At 35.7% G+C, this 22208-nt stretch overlaps 1 protein-coding gene across 1 annotated transcript in view; it reads right to left on the bottom strand.

Moving 5' to 3' along the window:
- Nucleotides 1-22208, bottom strand: part of ephb6 (eph receptor B6) — a 94208-nt gene that overhangs the window by 52860 nt on the left and 19140 nt on the right. Inside the window, exons 2-3 of the mRNA XM_073846489.1 lie at nt 1981-2045; nt 493-765 (exon numbers count right to left, since the gene is read on the bottom strand). Coding sequence (XP_073702590.1) covers nt 493-765; nt 1981-2045 — 338 coding nt within the window. The remainder of the gene's footprint in view (nt 1-492; nt 766-1980; nt 2046-22208) is intronic.

The raw sequence follows: 22208 nt of genomic DNA on the forward strand, positions 1-22208 counted from the left end.
GACTTATTTCAAAACCATAAATTTTTAAACGGTAGTGTCATTCATTAATTCATATCATTACAGTTTGGAAAGTTGCACAACATGACATTTCACAACCTGAATTAATTTTATATTGTCATAAAACAACAAAATCAAATGTATTGACTTTGATACACAGGCATGAGTATAACTTGTTTTATTTTGTTTTTTTGTGTTGGTTGGACTATGTGGCTTATTGGTGACACCACATGACTTTGGTTTTGGTTTAAAAGTATTTCAAATATGAATATTTTAAAAGTTTCATTCAGAAATGAAATAGAAGACGTATATTCGAATTCATATGCAAACTGGATTTTTTATATATTCTGGAATGAATGAATACCCATCTAATCTAATATCATGTCATTGACCCATGTACCATTGTGCTTAGTACAAATTTCTCAATCCTTCTTTAACCTCATTAAAGTCTCTGGTTTGGGCCTTTGAAAGTGAACTAATTCCTCATCACTCCACCTCAGCTACCCAGGTTCTCTCGAGCTCTCTCTGGGAGTCAGCCTGCTTGTAGTACAGTGTCAGGGTCTCCCTGCATGTCGGGGAGGGTGAGCGTAGACTGGCACAGTCACGAACTGAGAAGCGCAGTGTCACAAAGATGCGTGGAGCTGACTGCCGGTACAGGAAGGGCGTGGCCAACCAGTTGTCTTGGAGACGAGGGTTCTGATTGACATTGCAGACTTCAAAGGTACGCATGAGTCTCCCCTTGTCATCTAACACGCTCACCTCATCCCACTGAGAGGTGGAACAATGTTGGAGAATAAAAATGAGCCTGAGGCATCAATACTGCACAAAATTTTCACATTGATGCTTGAAAATATGCAATGAAGTCCAGAAGTCTGAGATCCCTTTGGAATTGTTGCAATTTAAGTACATTTCTATTTAAAAACACTGTTATAATGTATATTTAATTATGTGTGTGTGGTTTTTAATCCTTTTTTTTATTTTCACTTTAACCTAAAATTTGAAAATTTTACAAATTGGACTTTAGGACCTCACTGTACTTTAACAAAATATATACAATATTAGGAAAGCTATTGTCTGTTGAGACCTGGAGATAATAATCCACAGCTCTTTGAAAAAACTAAAGATTTTGTTTTGGTGAAATGACACAGAACGGATAAAAAAAAATGCCCTGCCCTTTCCCGCTTCTTCAGGTGATTTAAGCTGAAAATCCCAGACAAACCCCAAAATCTCTCAAACACACAATGCAGAAATCACAGACACACACCCTCACTGACTCACAAAGAGGCGGCGAACAACTGCCACGCTAAGAAACCGAGAGAGACGGAGGATGAAGAAAATAAATACAAACAGGCAGAATGACTAAGAGACGGAGAGGAATACAACATCAAAAACTTAACATGAAAAGACTACTGCAGGAATGAAAACATTCGTTTAGAGAACTAAAAGGAAACGAAAGCGAGAAATGGGACTGAGCGGGAAGAAAACAAGATGGGGCGGACAGCTTGAGAGAATGAGAAGATGAGAGGGGGAGAAATTCAGAAAAGCACAGATGGATAGATTAACAAAGATATGTATGCAGACCAAGTGACAGACAGAAAGAAAGAGAAAGAGAGAGAGAGAGAGAGAGAGAGAAAATGAGGTCTGGCAAGAGAAGCTGGGACGTAGAGGACTACTAGTTCTTCTCAGTAGGTCAGAGACTGCGCTGCCCAGGGCCACAGAGACAGCAGATATCACGGTCGAGCTGACAGCGAATACACACATAAGAGGATGAAGGAATTGAGGGAAGGAGGGTTTAATATGCTCCATTTCCTGTCCTTTTGGAAAGGCGGGATTAAAAGAGGAAGTACACACTCACAGGCCCACCGAAACAACAAACATATGACACAATCACATCCAAATATTCTGAAGTGTGATCCGTCTGTTTCAGATTTATAGAAGCATCAGTGAATGTGTGTTGTTTTTAATCTAAAGCATGAGTCTTACCCCTGTGTCGGGATATGTTGTCCAGCCTAGTTCAGCGGTGGACTCCGTAGTGTCCAGCAGCATAACTGAGAAGGACAGGAAAGGACGGAGAAGTAGAAAGAGACAGACAGAGAGACAAAATTTATTAGTTGATTATCCTATTTAGATTAAAGCAGGGCTGGAACCATTAAAAACACTGAAGTGGACAAGTAGTACACAATATTTGATATTCTTGATAAAGCCCGTTTCCGCCACTGAATACACAATTCTGACTTTTTTTGTGAGAAATAAACAGCAACTGTCAATTATTACAGAATTGTGCGATATAGTCAGAATAGCAGAATATAAACGCGCAATTGCCAGAAATGAAGTCAGAATTGCCAGATAAAAAAACTCTTAATTCTGACTTTTTTTCTCAAAAAATGCAAGTTTGTATCTTGCAATTCAGATTTTTTTTTTTGCAACTGCGAGTTTATATTTCGCCATTCTGACTTTTTATCACAATTCCGAGTTTATATCTCACAATTCTGACTTTTTCTCACAATTCCGAGTTTATATCTCGCCATTCTGACTTTTTTTCTTGCATTTCCAAATTTATATCTCGCAATTCTGACTTTTTTTCCCCCCGAAATTCTGAGTTTATATTTCAAAATTCTGGCTTTTTCCCCTGCAATTTCAAGTTTATATCTCAAAATTCTGGCCTTTTTCTTGCAATTCTGAGTATATATCTTGCAATTCTTTTTTTCTTCATAATTCCGAGTTTGTATCTCCTAATTCTGAATTTATATCTCACATTTTGAGTTTGTATCTCCCAATTCCGAGTATATATCTCACAATTCCGACTTTGTATCTCATAATTCTGAGTTTGTATCTCACAATTCCGAGTTTGTATCTCACAATTCTGAGTTTGTATCTCATAAGTCTGAGTTTGTATCTCACAATTCTGAGTTTGTATCTCCCAATTTCGAGTTTGTATCTCACAATTCCGAGATTGTATCTCATAATTCTGAGTTTGTATCTCACAATTCCGAGTTTGTATCTCACAATTCCGAGTTTGTATCTCACAATTCTGAGTTTGTATCTCCCAATTTCGAGTTTGTATCTCACAATTCCGAGATTGTATCTCACAATTCTGAGTTTGTATCTCCCAATTCCGAGTTTGTATCTCACAATTCCGAGTTTGTATCTCCCAATTCTGAGTTTGTATCGAGTTTGTATCTCCCAATTCCGAGTTTGTATCTACTAATTCCGAGTTTGTATCTCCCAATTCTGAGTTTGTATCGAGTTTGTATCTCCCAATTCCGAGTTTGTATATACTAATTCCGAGTTTGTATCTCCCAATTCCGAGTTAATATTTTCCAATTCCGAGTTTGTATCTCCCAATTCTGAGTTTGTATCTCCCAATTCTGAGTATGTATCTCCCAATTCCGAGTTTGTATCTCACAATTCCGAGTTTGTATCTCCCAATTCCGAGTTTGTATCTCCCAATTCCGAGTTAATATTTTCCAATTCCGAGTTTGTATCTCCCAATTCTGAGTTTGTATCGAGTTTGTATCTCCCAATTCCGAGTTTGTATCTACTAATTCCGAGTTTGTATCTCCCAATTCCGAGTTAATATTTTCCAATTCCGAGTTTGTATCTCCCAATTCTGAGTTTGTATCTCCCAATTCTGAGTATGTATCTCCCAATTCCGAGTTTGTATCTCCCAATTCCGAGTTAATATTTTCCAATTCCGAGTTTGTATCTCCCAATTCCGAGTTTGTATCTCCCAATTCTGAGTTTGTATCTCCCAATTCTGAGTATATATCTCCCAATTCCGAGTTTGTATCTCCCAATTCCGAGTTTGTATCTCCCAATTCTGAGTTTATATTTTGCAATTCTCACTTTTTTCTTGCAATTCCGAGTTTGTATCTCGCAATTCTCATTTCTGTATCTCCGAATTCTGAGTTTGTATCTCCTAATTCCGAGTTTATATCTCCTAATTCCGAGTTTATATCTCACAATTCCGAGTTTGTATCTCCCAATTCTGAGTTTATATTTTGCAATTCTCACTTTTTTTCTTGCAATTCCGAGTTTGTATCTCGCAATTCTCATTTTTGTATCTCCGAATTCTGAGTTTGTATCTCCTAATTCCGAGTTTATATCTCCTAATTCCAAGTTTATATCTCACAATTCCGAGTTTGTATCTCCCAATTCTGAGTTTATATTTTGCAATTCTCACTTTTTTCTTGCAATTCCGAGTTTGTATCTCGCAATTCTCATATTTTTTCTTGCAGTTACGAGTTTATATCTCACAATTCTGCCTTTTTTCTTGTAATTCCAAGTTTATATTTTGCAATTCTGACTTTTTTTCCTGCAATTCTGAGTTTATATCTCACAATTCCGAGTTTGTATCTCCCAATTTCAAGCTTACATCTCACAATTCCAAGTTTGTATCTCCCAATTTCAAGTTTATATTTTGCAATTCTGACTTTTTTTCCTGTAATTCTGAGTTTATATCTCACAATTCCGAGTTTGTATCTCCAAATTTCAAGCTTACATCTCACAATTCCGAGTTTGTATCTCCCAATTTTAAGTTTATATATTGCAATTCTCACTTTTTTCTTGCAATTCCGAGTTTGTATCCCGCAATTCTCATATTTTTTCTTGCAGTTACGAGTTTATATCTTACAATTCCGAGTTTGTATCTCCCAATTTCGAGCTTATATCTCCCAATTAAGAGGTTTATATCTCACAATTCCGAGTATGAATCTCCCAATTTCGAGTTTATATATTGCAATTCTCACTTATATAAACTCACAATTGGAAAGTCCAATTCAGAGGGGAAAAATCTTTTACTTTAGTCATTGTTTGAGTCCTGTTTCCTGTTTCCCTGCCACGATTAGCCATGTCTTGTTACCAGTTTTGTCATTTCATTGGTTCATGTCCATTCATCATTTGGTTTCGTTGTCATGTGTTTCCCCATATGTGCATATTTAAGCCCTCATGTTTGGCTTTCATGAATTGTTCCTTTGTAACCTGCTGTTGGTGAGTTGTGTCAAGTTCTGTTCATGACAAGTATAGGTCTTTGTTTTTTTTTCAATGTTTTTATTCAATCAAAAAATGATCACTAGAGATAGAATTTAGAATTCAACATTAGAATACGTAATATGTTGTTTCAAGTAAAAGAAAAAGGAAGTGTTTGAGCTTGACCTAAAATTATAAGTTTAGTTAACTTTAGTTTAATCGAATTAAGTTAGATATTTCAGTTTCTCAACACATTTTGAGTTGCAATAACTAATTTCAGCAGCATTTTCTTACAGTATGGGTTCTTTATTTGGATCACCTTCCATGGATTCATGATACATATAAATGGAACGAAATGGGCCAAGCCCTAAAGAACCTAAAGTCTCTTAAATTAAACAAACCAAACTGAGCAAACACAAAACAAGCGCAGTCATATAAAGTATGTTCACATAAGGCCTAAACCTCACACAAACACACAACGAGAGTGTTTTTAATTCATCCTTCCCCCACTGTCACTGTTATTATGTGTTATGTCTACATTAATATTTGACAACAGTTTTACAACAGAAATTGTAAATGAGCAACAGTATCATTCAGTGATGCAAACTACTCAACATTTTATTCAAATTTCATCATTTTGATTTAAAAATATAATCATAAACCTATGTGACACAGCGAAACATGAAAGTGAAACGGCTTTTGTAGGGTGGGACTTGATTTTATCCAACAGGAAATTATTGGATCATTGAATCATTGTCATTTGCTAATTACTGAAATCTCATGCGAGTGACAAGTCGCTTGAGGGAACACACGCGTCATCAGAGATGTTCTTGCAAGGGTGAGGAGAAGTTCATGTTTTTGATTAGACATTACGAGGACACAATTTTTTTTTTAAATAATGATGTTCACAGATAAATACTTTAAAATAAATATTGCAAAAAGTACGTTCATTATGTTTTCTTGGTTACTATTAATATCATTATATTAGATATACAGTGGTGTCCAAAAGACTGAGACAACATTAAAAAAATCTAGTTTAATCCTGAAAATGAACAGAGAATTTGAAAATTTTAAAACAAACAAACGTTATGACAAAACGAATTAGGATCTTTGTCGTTTCTAGGTCACTTACTAAACTGACACGTCACAAAAAGGCTTAAAACCACTAACCCTGGGTCATTATAAACTTCGGTTATGTTTTTTTTGTTTCAGTGTTTCAGTTTGTGCCCTGTTTTAATAAAAATAATCCTGGGTATACAAGTTTTTAAATTTCAAAATGTACATATTTATGTTCAGTTTGGTTTAATATAAATATAATATCATTTGTGTGTACTTGGTGTAACTATTAACTAATTGTTGATTTAGACTTGATTTCAAGTGATGACCCAAGTGAAAAACAGTGTGCTAAAATACACTATATTTCAGTACACTTCCATAATATACTAAAAGTAATCTTTTTCATGCACTAATGTATTTAATATACTAAAAAGTATTTTTTAGTATATTTTAAGATAATCGTAAGACATAAGTGTACTCAACTGTGCTATTTTTGAGACACCATGAATATGAACTAAATATGCTTTCAACATACTATCTCTGTAATAAAAACATATTAAGTTATCACTTGTAGTACACTTGAACCCATCATTTGTAAACCTTTAAATATACTCACCATACATAGATAATAGACTTTATAATTCTATTTATAATTATTTAAAATTCATTATATATAATATAACAGTCAAAAGTTTTTGGACAGTGAGATTTTTAATGTTTTTTAAAGAAGCCTCTGCTCACCAAGCCTGTATTTATTTGATCCAAAGTACAGCAAAAAACAGTACATTTTAAAAATATCTTTACTATTTAAAATAACAGTTTTCTATTCAAATATATTTTAAAATGTATTTTTTTCCTGTGATTTCAAAGCTCAAAAGCCAGTCACATGATCCTTCAGAAATCATTCTAATATTCTTATTTACTGTTCAAGAAACTTTTATTATTATTATTATGTTGCAAATGGCTGAGTAGATTTTTTTAGGTTTCTTTGATATATAGAAAGTTCAGAAAAACAGCATTTACCAAAAAAATTTACTGACTCCAAGCTTTTGAATGGTAGTGTATAACGTTACAAAAGATTTTTATTTCAGATAAATGCTGATCGTTGGATCTTTCTTCTCATCAAATAATCTGTACTAAACTGTTTTAAATATTGATAGTAATAATTAAAAACTAAAGACTGAAATGTATCTTTGATCACAGGATTTTTCAAATAGAAAACTGTTATTTTCCTAATAGTACAAATATTTCACAATATATCTTCTTTTGCTGTATTTTGGATCAAATAAATGCAGGCTTGGTGAGCAGAAGGGACTTAATATTATAAAAAAATATAATTATGTAAAATAATATCGTACCAAAGTTTTTGACTGGTAGTGCATACAAAATGTATTTATAATGTATTGCCCACATATTTTTAAATAATTAATTTCAAAGGTATTGAAACTGTTAACATTCCCTTTATATGATATACATATATCTTTAAATAGTACAATAGTAATAGTAAACTATTAGTATGTCATTAGTACCATTTTTTTTTTAAATAAAAAACATATAACTTTAAGTGATTTATGCTAAAAGTAAAGTTACTGTTGAATTGTGAAAGCACAGTTTTAAGAAATACACTAAAAAACTCCTCTGTATAGTTTTGCAGTAGTATATTTTATTTCAGTGCGCTAAAAATTTAAGTATTAGTGGTATTCAGTATACTTTTTCAAGTGCACTGCAGTAGAAATGTACTTTTAATTAGTGTATTTATAGTGCATTAATTGAAAAATTTTATTTAGCACAAAAAATCTGAATGTACTACAAATGTAGTATGTGCCTTGGTTTTATTTAAATATTTTTTAGTGCACTCAAGTACCTGGGCGACCCGATTTGGCACCACAACGGTCTCACTTATACAGTCTTGCTGAGTTACACTCCTAACTGAACTATCTAGTTCTTGTCCTGAATAGATTCTTCTTTTACTCCAATGAATGTGTTTTCCATCACTATTTGACATTTTGAGTTCTTCCCACAAATGCTCAAACGAAATGTGTTCCTGTGACTGTATAAAGCACTTGAATGTTTAATGAGGCATGTGCTGTTCAGTTCACGATTGGTTGTTTGTTGTTAAGTGGCACTAACTCCCTTTTGAAATAAAAGTGTGAAACATTTTATTTAGTTGATAACATGATCATTGGGTTTTACACTCGAATCCTGATGCCATTAAAACAGTTACTAGTAACTTGTTAAAAATAAAAATATATCTATTTTTAGTGAAACAGAGAGACACTATGCACAGAAAATGCAAGAGTTTCACCAGGAATGCACTGCTAACATGTGCACAACACTGGAATGCGCCTGTCAACATCCCATATGAAAAATGCGCCACAGGCAGAACTTATGTCAAAATGCTCTTGACAATAAAGGTTGATATGACCAGAATCAGGCAGCTAAGCTGTCCTGTCCCATCATATCATAATTTCCCTGACATTCATCTAATAAACTGTTTATCACCAACAGAAAGCGAGCAAAAAGACGCGAGTGAATTCTTACCGGCAATCCATCGCACTGTTTACAAATGAATTATTTCTGAAATGTTTCATGTTTATTTAATACTACATACTTTTCCAGATGAGGGGAGGTTGAGCTGTGGCTCCTCTGGGGCAGTGTGAAACAGGCCAAGGCTTCATGTAAAGAACCTAAAGTCTCTTAAATTGATCAAACCAAACTGAGCAAACACAAAACAAGCGCAGTCGCATAAAGCACATTCACAGAAGGCCTAAACCTCGCATAAACACACACACAGCTGGCACATATACTGAGGACAAGAGTGTTTTTAATTCAGCCTGCCCCTCCCTCCTCTATTTGCCCTTAAAACCACGCAACTGATATTATTCTGTGGCTTACACTAAATCCACTCCGCCATCTCTCTCTCTTGCTCGCGCATAAACAGATTTTTTTAGATTATGTTCACAGATGGGGACCCAGCAAATCTCTCCGCCAATCTATCATTTCCCTGTCTGTCTCTCTCCATTTGGTTCTTATCCACCGCTTCTCTTCCTCCTGAAGACAGTGATGCCTTGGAGCGTGCAGGGCTGGGATTTGGGAGAGCTTTAGTGTTTTTTCTTTCTTTCTTTCAGTAGACTGTGAACATGAAAAGAGGGCACTTCTATAACAGTGTGTTGGGCAATGTTGTGCTTTTAAGGGATTATGTATTCCTTAAAATTAAACATTAGTGAGACAGCGTGACTATAGAGCATATACTTAATATAAATCCAGATTGGAAGCCAATTTAATTGTCATTCAAACTCTATGAAGTGGGCAATTAATGTGTGTTGAAATTCATTTTTAAAAAAGGCTTCATGATGATTAATTATGTGAATTGTTTTGGATTCTTCTAATAAATATTGTGACCCTGGACCACAAAACCAATCATAATGGTAAATTTTCTGAATGAATAAGCTTTTTCTATTGTTGTATGGTTTGCTAGGATAGGATAATATTTAGTTGAAAATCTAGAATCTGAGGGGGCAAAAAAAATCTAAATATTTAGAAGATCACCTTTAAAGTTGTCCAAATGAAGTTCTTAGCAATGCATATTACTAATCAGAAATTAAGTTTTGAAATATTTATGATAGGAAATTTACAAAATATCTTCATAGAACATGATCTTAACTTGATATCCTGATGATTTTTGGCATAAAAGAAAAGTCAATAAATTTAACCCATACAATGTATTTTTGGCTATTGCTACAAATACACCCATGCTACTTTTTTTGTTAAATCAGATGTAAATTCATGTCCCAGTCACATTTTCTTGGTTAAACAAACATTACTTACACTATCAGAAAAAGAAAAAATATTTCATATTTTTACATTAACAATGTAATCAATATTCTATTGATTAAAGCTCAGTGTGAATCTCATCAAGTTAGTGTTTTAAGCATTTTACATTTATTCCACAATAATAACTCAAGGCATCAGCAATTTAAAATATATCTATATTTTAATATATGCATTTAGCTGCGTTGATGACTGCTATGTTCATTATTACATCCAGAACTAATTAATCGCTCAATCTGAGACATTCTTGTCTTCCCCTGCACCTGAGTCGACACAATGGCGATCGGAGTCAGACTGTTTCAGCTCGGTGAGGGCGGGTCTAAGGTAAGGCGCTCATGTCAATCAACTATCATGGGAGTGGCCTCTGTCGGGGTGACATCACACCGACAAGAAGCTGAGAATGACCTGATTTTAAAAAGGGGATATTACTTTTAAAGATTAAAAAATACTACTGGGTGGATTTTTATCATTGTAGGGTGGTTGTGTACACAAACTGCCAACACACATTAATGTTCAAACAACATGTAAAAGTTAGTTTTGCATCCGATGACCCCTTTAAGCAAATTGGCTGAGAAATCAAAAACAGTCTATATTAATATTCCTGAAAGATTTATCACTGTCAACCAATAGGTGTTGCTGTTACGGATTTGCAGAGATACTGCCTCAGACTTAGTCGGGCATCATGCCTCAAATTTGTCTCAAAATCAACACGGAATCCATATGTTTTGAAAGCACAGTGTGAGTTGATTTGACTTGATTTTGGTGAAAATCAGACAAACGGTCTAGGAGGAGTCCCGAAAAAACAGGTTTTTAACGAAAATCAATATTTTGAGGAGGAATATTTTGAGACCAATTCATTACAATAAGCTAATGCAACCAAAAGTTATTAGCATTTTTTCAAATTTCATTATTAATATATATAAATGGATGGTTTATCACTTTTGACAAAGAGGTTACCAAATTGTGTTGTGGTCATTGTGAGATGACAATAGCACACACACAAAGTTTGGTGTCAATATGTAAAAGCTTTGGAAAGATACAGTCTCAGACACAATTTGGCATCTTTCCTGCAAATTTGTTGATGCGTTAAACGATAACCATTTCGTATAACGCATTTCATAAAATTTTAACCCACTGAAATTCAAATTTTGGTGTTCATTTGACTCAGCATGAGTTAAGGAATCTGAGGGGGAAAAATTGCTTCTAAAATGTTTGGTTTAAAAGTTATTAGCATAAACATGAGAAAAATGTTAGACAAGTGGTGGCGCTAGAGAGTTTGAGTTAGAGACTCCAAACTTACTATGGTTAATGTTGAGACTGTCCTCTATCAGTGTGCCAAATTTCATAACTTTCCCCGCAATCAGTTCTATGCGCTGCCATAGACTCAAGAGCGGAAGAATTAGACAGGCATTCATGCATCCTTTCAAACACATTTAATAAATGTCGCAGAACAATTTAATTATTTTAACTGACTAAGTTTGGTGTTTGTAACTGGTCAGTTGATTAGTGTCAAGTCTGAATCATTCATACTCTTTTCCTTGTACCCACAAGGAAAAGACTATGAATGATTCCCCAATTAGTGTAAAAACTGTCATAGCGTTCTTTATAAAAACTCTCATCATTGAAAGCATGCAGGGGGGAAACAATGCTCAATGAAAATGTGTGCATGTGCTTGTGTGCTTACACAAATCTTTTGACAAGTACTTTCTCACAAAGACCTGCATGCACAAATAATACACCATCAATCTTTGACCCTAAACAGTCACTTCTAATGATCCTACTGTATACAGGTAGTTTTTTTTTTTCTTTGACACACATTCAAGCACACACACAAAGTATTTAACAGTCTCTGCAGAGAGTTTGTCCTTTTGACCTCATTATACACAGGATGATTTAAATTAATTCACATTCTCTTATATGTGCCTTTGTAAGCCAAGTGTGTATGGACTGTATTTCAACATCTGTGAAATGAAATTATGCATGCTATGAATCATTATGCACAATCTACCTTGAAATATCTTATAAGCATCTCGGTTTGTTATTCGTTTATGCAATTGAATGTGGATTTTAATGGGCAGTCCAACATGATCAAACCAGTCATAAATGTATCACAGAATAACATCATGATCCAATAAAACTATGGCTTCTAAAACTACATTAAACCATTATTTATATAATTGGCAGGTGTAAAGTGAAAAAAAGGATCTAAAACTGTCTTCAAAAACTCCAAATTGTCATTTACAGATGGCCTCTCCATCTGTTAGTGTGGAATGAATAGAGGAATAATTCTGGGTCAGGGCTGTTGCAGAAATTCACAGGGCCTGAGACAAAATTTTTATATGCCCAAGTGGAGGCTATACTACAAACCTAAAATGCCCCCCTCTTCACAAGCTCTGACAATGACTCTGCTCTGCGGCAGCACTCCAACACTTACAAATGTGACAGCAAATCATGTCACTTCACTGACAGCATTTATTCTCAGATGGGCAGTTGACAAATTCACATGAACATGAGCTTTATAACAAGAATTCAATAACAAGTTTAACACTTATTTAGATGGATGCAGGAAAGCTTAGCTTTTAGCTGGTGTAACTGGTCAACATTACTTGTGATTGAGCCTTCACAAAAACCCGCCCCCCTTTGTTACTGTTGCTATGTCCAACAAGCTGTGTTGCTTTCACGCCACACATTAAGTTCTCACACAGTGAACAATTCACCACAGAGCAAAAAGGAAACTGACAATACACCGAAAGACAAGACAGAGCAGGTCTCAGCTTTCAGATTGTCTTTTTTTAAGAAATCCAAACAATAAATACTGTTTTGTGGCTCTTAAATGTGTCGTGAAAGATCGCTGTAGCCTCAGTTCCACTTTACTAGTTATAGCATGAAATTTATATGAATAAACAAAGATGTCAATACATACCATTTTTAGGTTTAAGTCGACCTACATTAATCTACTCTCCTGTCTGTAATAGCAGATTCGGAGTTACAATTGTTCAGGTTTCAGCAGAATGTAATTAATACGTATGTTAATAGCCAAATTCCACAACACATCTACTTACGCCACATTTCAAATATTGTTAATGCAATAAAACTATAATGTAACCAAGGCCAAATTATGAGAAACAGAAATGATTAATTGTTTCAAGTTATGCAGAGTTAGTTTCCCTCAGCTCCTGATCTGTATCGTCGTTCTTTTGTCACGTCACATCCACATAAACTGAAGCTATGCAGTCTGTACCGGAAACAGAATCGATTAGTTCACCTCTCAAGTTTTCGGGTTCGATTTTCGATTCCAGCCCCATAGGCTATAATGCTATAGCAGTCCCGGAAATAGAATTGATTAGTTCATCTCCAAGTCTTTAGGTTCAAGTCACTTCCTAGCTCAGTATCTTACAACAAATACTAACATTACATATTATTAGACATGCTTGGGAGGAGGCTTGGGAGGAGGACGACGAACAGAGTCCAGAGTGGAGATGATGAAGGGAGTAGCCAAGGGAGAACAGGAGGAGCCAAGGTGGATTAGATGGAGGGAGGAGTCAGGGAGATGACAGGAGGAACTTGGAGAGGAGGAGCCAGGCAGGACCCAGGTCACAGCCATGATAACGACACATGGTGGATCTGACGGAGGGAGGAGCTATGGAGGAGGAAGAGCCGACCAAAGGTGGCGGAGAAGCCTGAGGTGGAGACGGAGAGCCGATGAGCCAGGGTGGCGAGGAGGTTACGGAGGACTGAGGTGGAACTAATGGCTCTGGCGACCAACGCGACAGAGGACCCATGTGGAGCCGGAGGGATGGAAGAATGAGGTGAAGCCATTAGAGTAAAGGCCCATGGTGCAGGATGGTCGGCAACAGACCAAGGTGGAGCCGGAGGGCCGAGGTGGAACTAATGACTCTGGCGACCGTCGCGGAGGCATGGACTCTTAAGGGGATCCTCCAGCCACGACGCCGATGGAGACTGGCAGACCCACCGCACAAATGGTAAGCTGAGGGTGAGCAGAGGGGCTGCCAGACAACAGCGGAGGAGGAGGCAGGAGCGGGCAGGAGGGTGGTTATTTGTGAGCCTCCGGCCTCTCGGGGCTGCCCTTGGGAACAGAAACCTTCTTTTGTCAGGACTTAGAAACAAAGTCTCTCTTTAGGCTGGACTTGGAAACAGGAGCTCTCTCTGGGCTAAACTCAGGAACGGTAGCCCTCTCTGGACTGAACGGGCAAACAGGAGCCCTCTCTGGGCTAAACTCAAGATCAGGAGGCCTCTCTAAGCTAAGCTCAGGGTGAGCTAATCATTTTTGTTTCCTGTAAAGAACCAATGGGATGTTGCACATACGTTGTCAACACGAAATGAACAAATCCCTTCCTGAGATGACTTATTCCAGAGTCATATTAAAAATTAGTTCAAATTGAACGAATCGTTCATGAACGACACATCACTACTGTCAATTGTTTTGCCACTTTTAAATCAAATCAATCAGTTTTTAATTCACTAATCCATATGAATGATCCTGCATTGTGACAAATACATTTTAAAAAATACAAATATTCCATGTTGTCTGTGACAGCGTAAAAACCACAAGCAATAATTACAATACAATTTGAAAAAAGCTGTTTAAATCAGTTTTATGGAGGTTAGTCTCTCTAATCATGCCACATTAGACAGTCTGTGTAGCCTGTTAATAATTTAAATCAAAACGATTTTGTTTTTTCAATCCCATTATTATGAGAGGCACATTATTTTTCTTCTCAAGACTGGCTTGATTTCTTGGCTTACATCCTAGGTCAAAAAAAAGCTTTGTAGACAATTTATTCAGTACACTTTGGGGAGAACTGCTGAATGAACCATATTTCTACTAGTCATATTTAGACAAGTGAAACTTTTTAAGGTAACAGTGCTTTTGCACTATGACAGATGCATTTTAATTTGATTTTAACAAAATAATTATTAATTTAACAACATTGGGAAAGGCTATATTTACATATTTCTCTCAAAAAATCACAATGAAATATGCTGAAAATATATTAAGAAAGCTGATTTATTTCTGTGGTGGAGTCAGCAAGATTAACTCTGAACTGTTTTAGTCTGTTGCTTACAAATCTGTTTAATCTCAGTTAACATGGTTTTATCCAGGGTTTTTCCCTTACATGACTTGTTCTAAGTTCCCTAACTGTAATTAAAAGTGTATGACCCGAACCCTAAATAGATTCTCAGGTAGGCCGTAACCCTGAGCATGGACATGTATGAAGTGCCGGACTGCACTCAGTGGGTCCATTGTGATACAGAGAGATGGGGCTGTTTGCACACTGATGGAAGCAAAAACTGCTGTGTGGGCCAAACCAAGTAAGTAAGTGCTAAAGTAATGCACTCCACTCTGGCATATCATTCTCATTCCTGTGTTGCACACACACGCTGTCCCCTTCACTCTGTCTCTCTGTCCCCCTCTTTTTGTGTTTATTATTAAACAGGGAAGTGACAGAAGGGCCCTGTCAGGGCTTAAACACAGAGATACATTTAGTTACATTATTGATGTGAGAGAGAGAGAGAGACAATGTTTGTTTAAAAAGCTGTGACACAGGAGCACTGAAATAAAGACACACAGCTAGAGACGGAAACAGTGTGACAGACGGTACGTGTGAGAGGGTAACGAGATAAGATCCAGCAGTGATTTTTGACCTATAGAGGAGAGCTGGCAGGCTGTCATATAGTAAAGATCTCACAATGCTTTGGTCTCAGGTTTTGAGAGGAGTCTAATGAGACAAATACATATTTTCTATAGCAGGTTTGGTATGTTGGTTTCAAAGTACAAATTGTTTTGCATAAATTGATCAAGCAGTTGTCTATGTAACTGAAAAAAGTCATTTGAACTGTGTTATTTTGGCAAGTAGATAAAAAAAGAAATCTGATATTGGGGCAAGTTGTCTCATGAATTACATATGAATGGATTTTATGCAGTTTCTTAATTACAATTTATATTTCACAGAAATTTACACTTTTGTTAAGTTCCAGTCTTTGAATTTGCATTAGGGGGATTTTCACTTTTTCTGCGAGTTAGATTCGTTCACTCAACCGATTTGTTTAAAACACTGATTTATTCAGGAATGACACAAGTGACTGTCTTTATGAGTGAGTCATTGAATTGTTCACTCAACTGATTTGTCTGAAAACACTGATTCATTCAGGAACGAAACAGGTGACCGTCTTTATGAGTGAGTCATTGAAGCATTCACTTAATCGATTTGTTTTTTTGCCCTCGAGTCCGAGTCCGAGTCCGAGTCATTTGATTTTAAGTATCTGCCGATACCGAGTCCCAATCCGATACTTCTATAATACATTAAAAAAGAATAAAGAAGAGCGAAGAAACAGATCCAGGATGTTCCTTTTTTTTTAATTCACCTTATTTTAACATTCAACAACTCTGTTAACAAACAAAGCACTTCTGTGAGGTAGCTTGAACAATCAAGTAATAAATTACATAAATTCTTCACTTCTGAACTCTAGTACAACAGTAAATATAAAAAAAAGTCTAATATAAAAACAAATAGCACCTCAACTTAAAATACCCAGCAGGCATGTAAACAAATAAAAAAATAAAAGTGCCACACTGTTTTCTGTGTTTCTGTGTGGAGTCAAGAGGTCTAACTCTGTGCCACCGCGTAACTATAGATGTGTTAAAAAATAATGAGAATATATATACCAGAGGTTGCGTTAGACTGTTACATTGCCTTCATTTTGACGGACAGGGTTGTAAAAATTCCGTCATAATTCATTATTACCCAGTCATTTTAATTTTTTATATTTTAATTATAACACATTTAATTGCATTTATTATTGTTCACGTTAATTTTTAATACGTTGAAGAGAACAGATGAGACTGCTTAACTTTTCATGTTCAACACCACACCCCGCAATGACATCGATTTTAATATATTCTCATTTTAATGAGCAATATTGATCAGTAAATCCCAGTCCATCTTTTGGTCTATGCTGTTTTCAGATGATGACTAACAAGTACATAGTGCGCCTCCCATCCAATAAATAGCATTGAAACAAAGTCTCATATTTCAAATTCAATTTCATTAGGAAATTCAAGCAATAAATACCGTTTTGGCGCTCTTTAATGTGGCATGATAGATCGTTGTAGCTTCTTATTACTACTGCGCCTGTGCTTAATGAAACGCATAGTAAAAGCCAAAAGATTAGTAACAGTTTCGTTTCAGTTCTGGAGCAAGTGCCCTGTTGCTACACTGGAGCGCACTCGCCACCAACTGGACAGGGGTGGGAATTACAGCTAATAATTACACTAGATTACCCTCTGTGTAATCCGTCAAAAGTGACGGACGGCCTTCAGATTTTTCTGTCATTGCAACAAAAATTCCATCAATGACAGACAATTTTCGGTTAACGCGACCTATTATACATATATATCCGAGTCCTGATCGGGAGGTAATGTCCGATTCCGATCGAGTCTGAAACCACATGATTGGGCCCAATTTCCAATCACGTGATCGGATCGGGACATCCCTACTTATGAGTGAGTCACTGAATCGTTCACTCAACTGATTTGTTTAAAAACAATGATTCATTCAGGAATGAAACACATGACTGTCTTGATGAATGAGTCATTGAATCGTTTACTCAACCGATTTGCTTAAAAACACTGATTTGTTCAGGAACAAAACAAATGACTGTCTTTATGAGTGAGTCACTGAAACACTCACTCAACCAATTTGTTTGAAAAAACAGAGATTCATTCAGGAACGAAACAAGTGCCTGTCTTTATGAGCAAATCATTGAATCGTTCACTCAACGATTTATTTGAAAACAATGATTAATTCAGAAACGAAACGTGACTATCTTTATGAGCAAATCACTGAATCGTTAACTCAAACGATTCATTTGAAAACACTGATTCATTCAGGAATAAAACATGTGACTGTCTTTAAGAGCAAATCATTGAATCGTTCACTCAACCAATTGGTTTGAAAAACAGAGATTCATTCAGGAACGAAACAAGTGCCTGTCTTTATGAGCAAATCATTGAATCGTTCACTCAATGATTTATTTGAAAACAATGATTCATTCAGGAATAAAACATGTGACTGTCTTTAAGAGCAAATCATTGAATCGTTCACTGAACCAATTGGTTTGAAAAAAAAAATGATTTATTCAGGAACGAAACAAATGACTGTCTATATGAGCAAATCATTTAATCGTCCTTCAACCGATTCATTTGAAAACACTGATTCATTCAGGAATGAAACATGTATTATTGTTATTATAAGTTAGTTGTTGGATCATTCACTCAACCAATTTGTTTAAAAACACTACTTCATTTAGGAACAAAACAAGTAACTGTCTTTATGAGTGACTCATTGAATTGTTCACTCAACCGATTTGTTTGTAAACACAGATTCATTCAGGAATGAAACAAGTGACTGTCTTTTTGAGTGAATCATTGAATAATTCATTTAACTGATTTGTTTAAAATACTTATTCTTTCAGGAACGAAACAAGTGACTATCTTTATAAGTGAGTCAGTGAATCATTCACTCAACTGATTTGTTAAAAACACTTTTTCATGCAAGAATGAAACAGCTACTGTGTTTTGCTTCAAGATGCACAGTGGTTGACTCTTCTTTGACTAAGTTTGGAATTATTTTCATTGGTGGAACAAAACTAGACAAAGTAACAAGCAGTTATTGCATCTAAAATGTTAGTTGTTAATTATGACAAATATGACTTTTTTCCTTTCACAGTCTTGCTTGTCTTATTTCTTCTTGTTATTTATGTTTTAATTTAGCTGGTTTAAAGGTTGCCTTTGTGACAGCCTACCGCATATAGTGTGACAACATGTCCTGCATGTCACTATGTCAGCCTGTGTTAAAAGCAAATAAAATACAGTTGCAAAGACTTTAATGTTAGTGCCTAAACAGAAATTGACTAATCAGAGTCAAAAATGTGACAATACCAGCTTAAGTCTATCCTACCACTGTGTTCAGCAGGCAGACAAATAATATATAATCTGTAGTTTGTCCTTTATTATCATTGCCTTTCTGGTGTATTAATATGATGTGTGGGTGTCCTGCATTAGCAGTGGTGTGCCTCTGTGAGTTGTTCACTTGAGTGCTCTCACTCTGTTATATGTGCTTGCTTATGAAAGGGTAATGCTTTCTGTCCTTTATAGGAAAAGAGTATGTGTGTATTTTTCTTGGTTCTCAGATGTGTTAACGCGCTCTGCCAGTTCACGCTTGATTAGTCAGTCTCGCTCAAGACAACTCTCTACAATGTTAATCCTCCTGTAGTAGTGAAGTGTGAGTGTTTTATTCCAACACTTTTCTAGAATAGCCTTTCACACGCACACACACACATATGGCTAAACTTGAACTCACAGAGGTGTGATCAAAATGCTTTGTTGTTCAAATATACACACATTTCCTGAACTATGGTTGATTTTATGGCTGATTTTTTTTTAAATAAACAGATTTCACCTTTGTTTTGTTATACGAAGGTCACGTGAAGGTTGTGGTGTACTTTTCAGCATGACAAACAAGGAGACGACAATGACAGTGAAGGTCAGGTTTAAGATAAAATATCAATCATAATAAAGGAATAGTTCACCCCAAAATGTAAAATTGTTAATTACTCACCCTCATGTCGTTCCAACCTGTAAGACTTTGGTTCATCTTTAGAACACAAATTAAGATATTTTTGAAGAAATCTGAGAGCTTTCTGACCCTGCATAGACAGCAACACTGAAAACACTGTACTTATGATTGAGTCACTGAATCATTCACTCAACTGATTTATTTGAAAACACAGATTCATTCACAAATGAAACAAGTGACTGTCTTCATGAGTGAGTCACTGAATCATTCACTCAACTGATTTATTTGAAAACCCTGATTCATTCAGGAATGAAACAACTGACTGTTTTAATAAATGAGTCACTGAATCATTCACTCCACTGATTTGTTTGAAAACACTGATTCATTCAGGAATGAAACAAGTGTCCGTCTTTATTAGTGAGTCACTGAATCATTCACTCAACTGATTTTTTTAAAACACGAATTCATTCAGGAATAAAACAAGTGACTGTCTTTATAAGTATGTCATTGAATTGTTCACTCAACTTATTTGTTTGAAAACACTGATTAATTCAGGAATGAAATTAGTGACTTTATGACTGAGTCACTGAATTGTTCACTCAACTGATTTATTTGAAAAGACTAATTCATTAACGGGAACAAACAAGGGACTGTCTTTATGAGTGACTTATTGAATTGTTCACTCAACCGATTAATTTGAAAACACTGATTCGTTCAGGAATGAACAAGTGACTGTCTTTATAAATGAGTCACTGAATTGTTCACTCAACTGATTTGTTTGAAAACATTGATTCATTCAATAACAGTGTTCCACCTTTCTGGAGCTTGAACATGGTAGTTGCATTGCTGTCTATGCAGGGACAGAAAGCTCTCGTATTTCATCAAAAAGATCTTAATTTGTGTTCTGAAGATGAACAAAGGTCTTACACATTTGGAACAACACAAGGTTAAGTATTTAAAGGGGTCATCGGATGCCCATTTTCCACAGGTTCAAATGATTCTTTAGGGTCTTAATGAAAAGTCTATAATATACTTAGGTTAAAAATTCTCAATAGTAGTGTAATAAAACACCCTTTTACCTTGTTAAAATCAGCTCTGCAAAAAATCAACTCATTTTATTGCATTATCCCTGTAAATGCTAATGAGCTCTGCTCACCCTGACCTTCTCTGATGTGGGATTATGAGCTGTAATGTTTAATTTAGCCGCATTTAGCTGCATTTAGCTGCGTTTACCGGCAAAACTTGCCAACAAGCACAATATTAAGAAAGGCTGTTTGCAAAGATGCATAAAAAACCTTTATACTCACTTCTGCTGTGGATGAAGCTGCATCAGGAAGGGTTTGCATGAACTACACACATATGTAAATCAGATCGGCGCATTCCTTTTTAAAAACGCAAGTAACGTTATCCTCTGCATCTTCAGTGGCTCAGATGTCGGGAGTAAATGACTACTGCTATGTTCATTATTACATCTAACAACAGAACACCTTAATTGCTCAATCGGAGGCATTCTTGTCTTCCTCTGCACCTGAGTCGACACAATGGCAATCGAAGTTGGTATGTTTCAGCTCGGTGAGGGTGGGTCTAAGGTAAGGCGCTCATGCCAATCAACTATCATGGGAGCAGCCTCTGTTGGTGTGCCATCACACCGACATGAAGCTGAGAATGACCTGATTTTAAAAAGGTGATATTACTTTTAAAAGATTTAAAAAATACCACTGGGTGGATTTTTTATCATTGTAGGGTAGTTGTGTACACAAACTGCCAACACACATTAATGTCCAAACAACATGTAAAAGTTAGTTTTGCATCCAATGACCCCTTTAAAGACAAGAAAGAATTTTAATTTTGGGGTGTATTATCCCTTTAAAGACCATTAAAGTGTAAAGAAAAATAATAATCAAGGCCGCCATCAGTTAAACTTGTAAACAATATATTTTTTTGTGTGCCATTTCAAATCACATTGTTTACAATTACTTTCAATAATTTATTGATTCATTAAATAAAAATATATTTTATTTATGAAACAAAAAAAGCTTGTTATAGCTATTCCTAAAATGTTTTTAAATGTAATTCCAGGCACCAAAATTTCCTCCACAAAAAGCTTCAATTTTCTAGGCTGATAAGATTAGGAACTACACTTCCATTCCGGCGTAATAGTCAAGGAAGTTTGCTGCCGTAATAAGGCTGAAGCAGGAGCAGTAATATCACGCAGCACATGTGCAAATGCTAAACTAGCTGGGAACTCATTTCTGATATTACTCCGCCTGCTTCGGCCATATTACGGCAGCAAACTTCCTTGACTATTACGCCGGAATGGAAGTGTAGTTCCTAATCTTATCGGCCTAGACACTCGCAGCTTTGCATTTCCACCGGTCTTAGTACACGACATAACTACAGAAGAGTCAAGTTTTAAATACAACAAATATGGAAACTCGTTGGTCATTTTTGAACACGATGCTATTGGTCTAATAGGATTCAATGATCTATGCTAAGCTATGCTAAAAGTGATATCGCCAGAACAGGAGAACGGCTGAATGGATTTCAAAACGGTAAAAATCAACTTTTTAACTCGGGGGGAGTTGGAGAATGAGCCTATTTCCAAAAAAAGTGGAGTGTTCCTTTAAGCTTTTTGCTGTATAAATTATTATTATAAATTATGGCATTCTTTTGTGATGTATGTATCATATACTGTATTTGCTTCATAAATGTTATTATTTCTATTTCACTATTATATTATTTTCTTTACAAAATGAA

Source organism: Garra rufa, chromosome 9 (assembly GCF_049309525.1).
Source record: "Garra rufa chromosome 9, GarRuf1.0, whole genome shotgun sequence".
Classification (NCBI taxonomy): domain Eukaryota; kingdom Metazoa; phylum Chordata; class Actinopteri; order Cypriniformes; family Cyprinidae; genus Garra; species Garra rufa.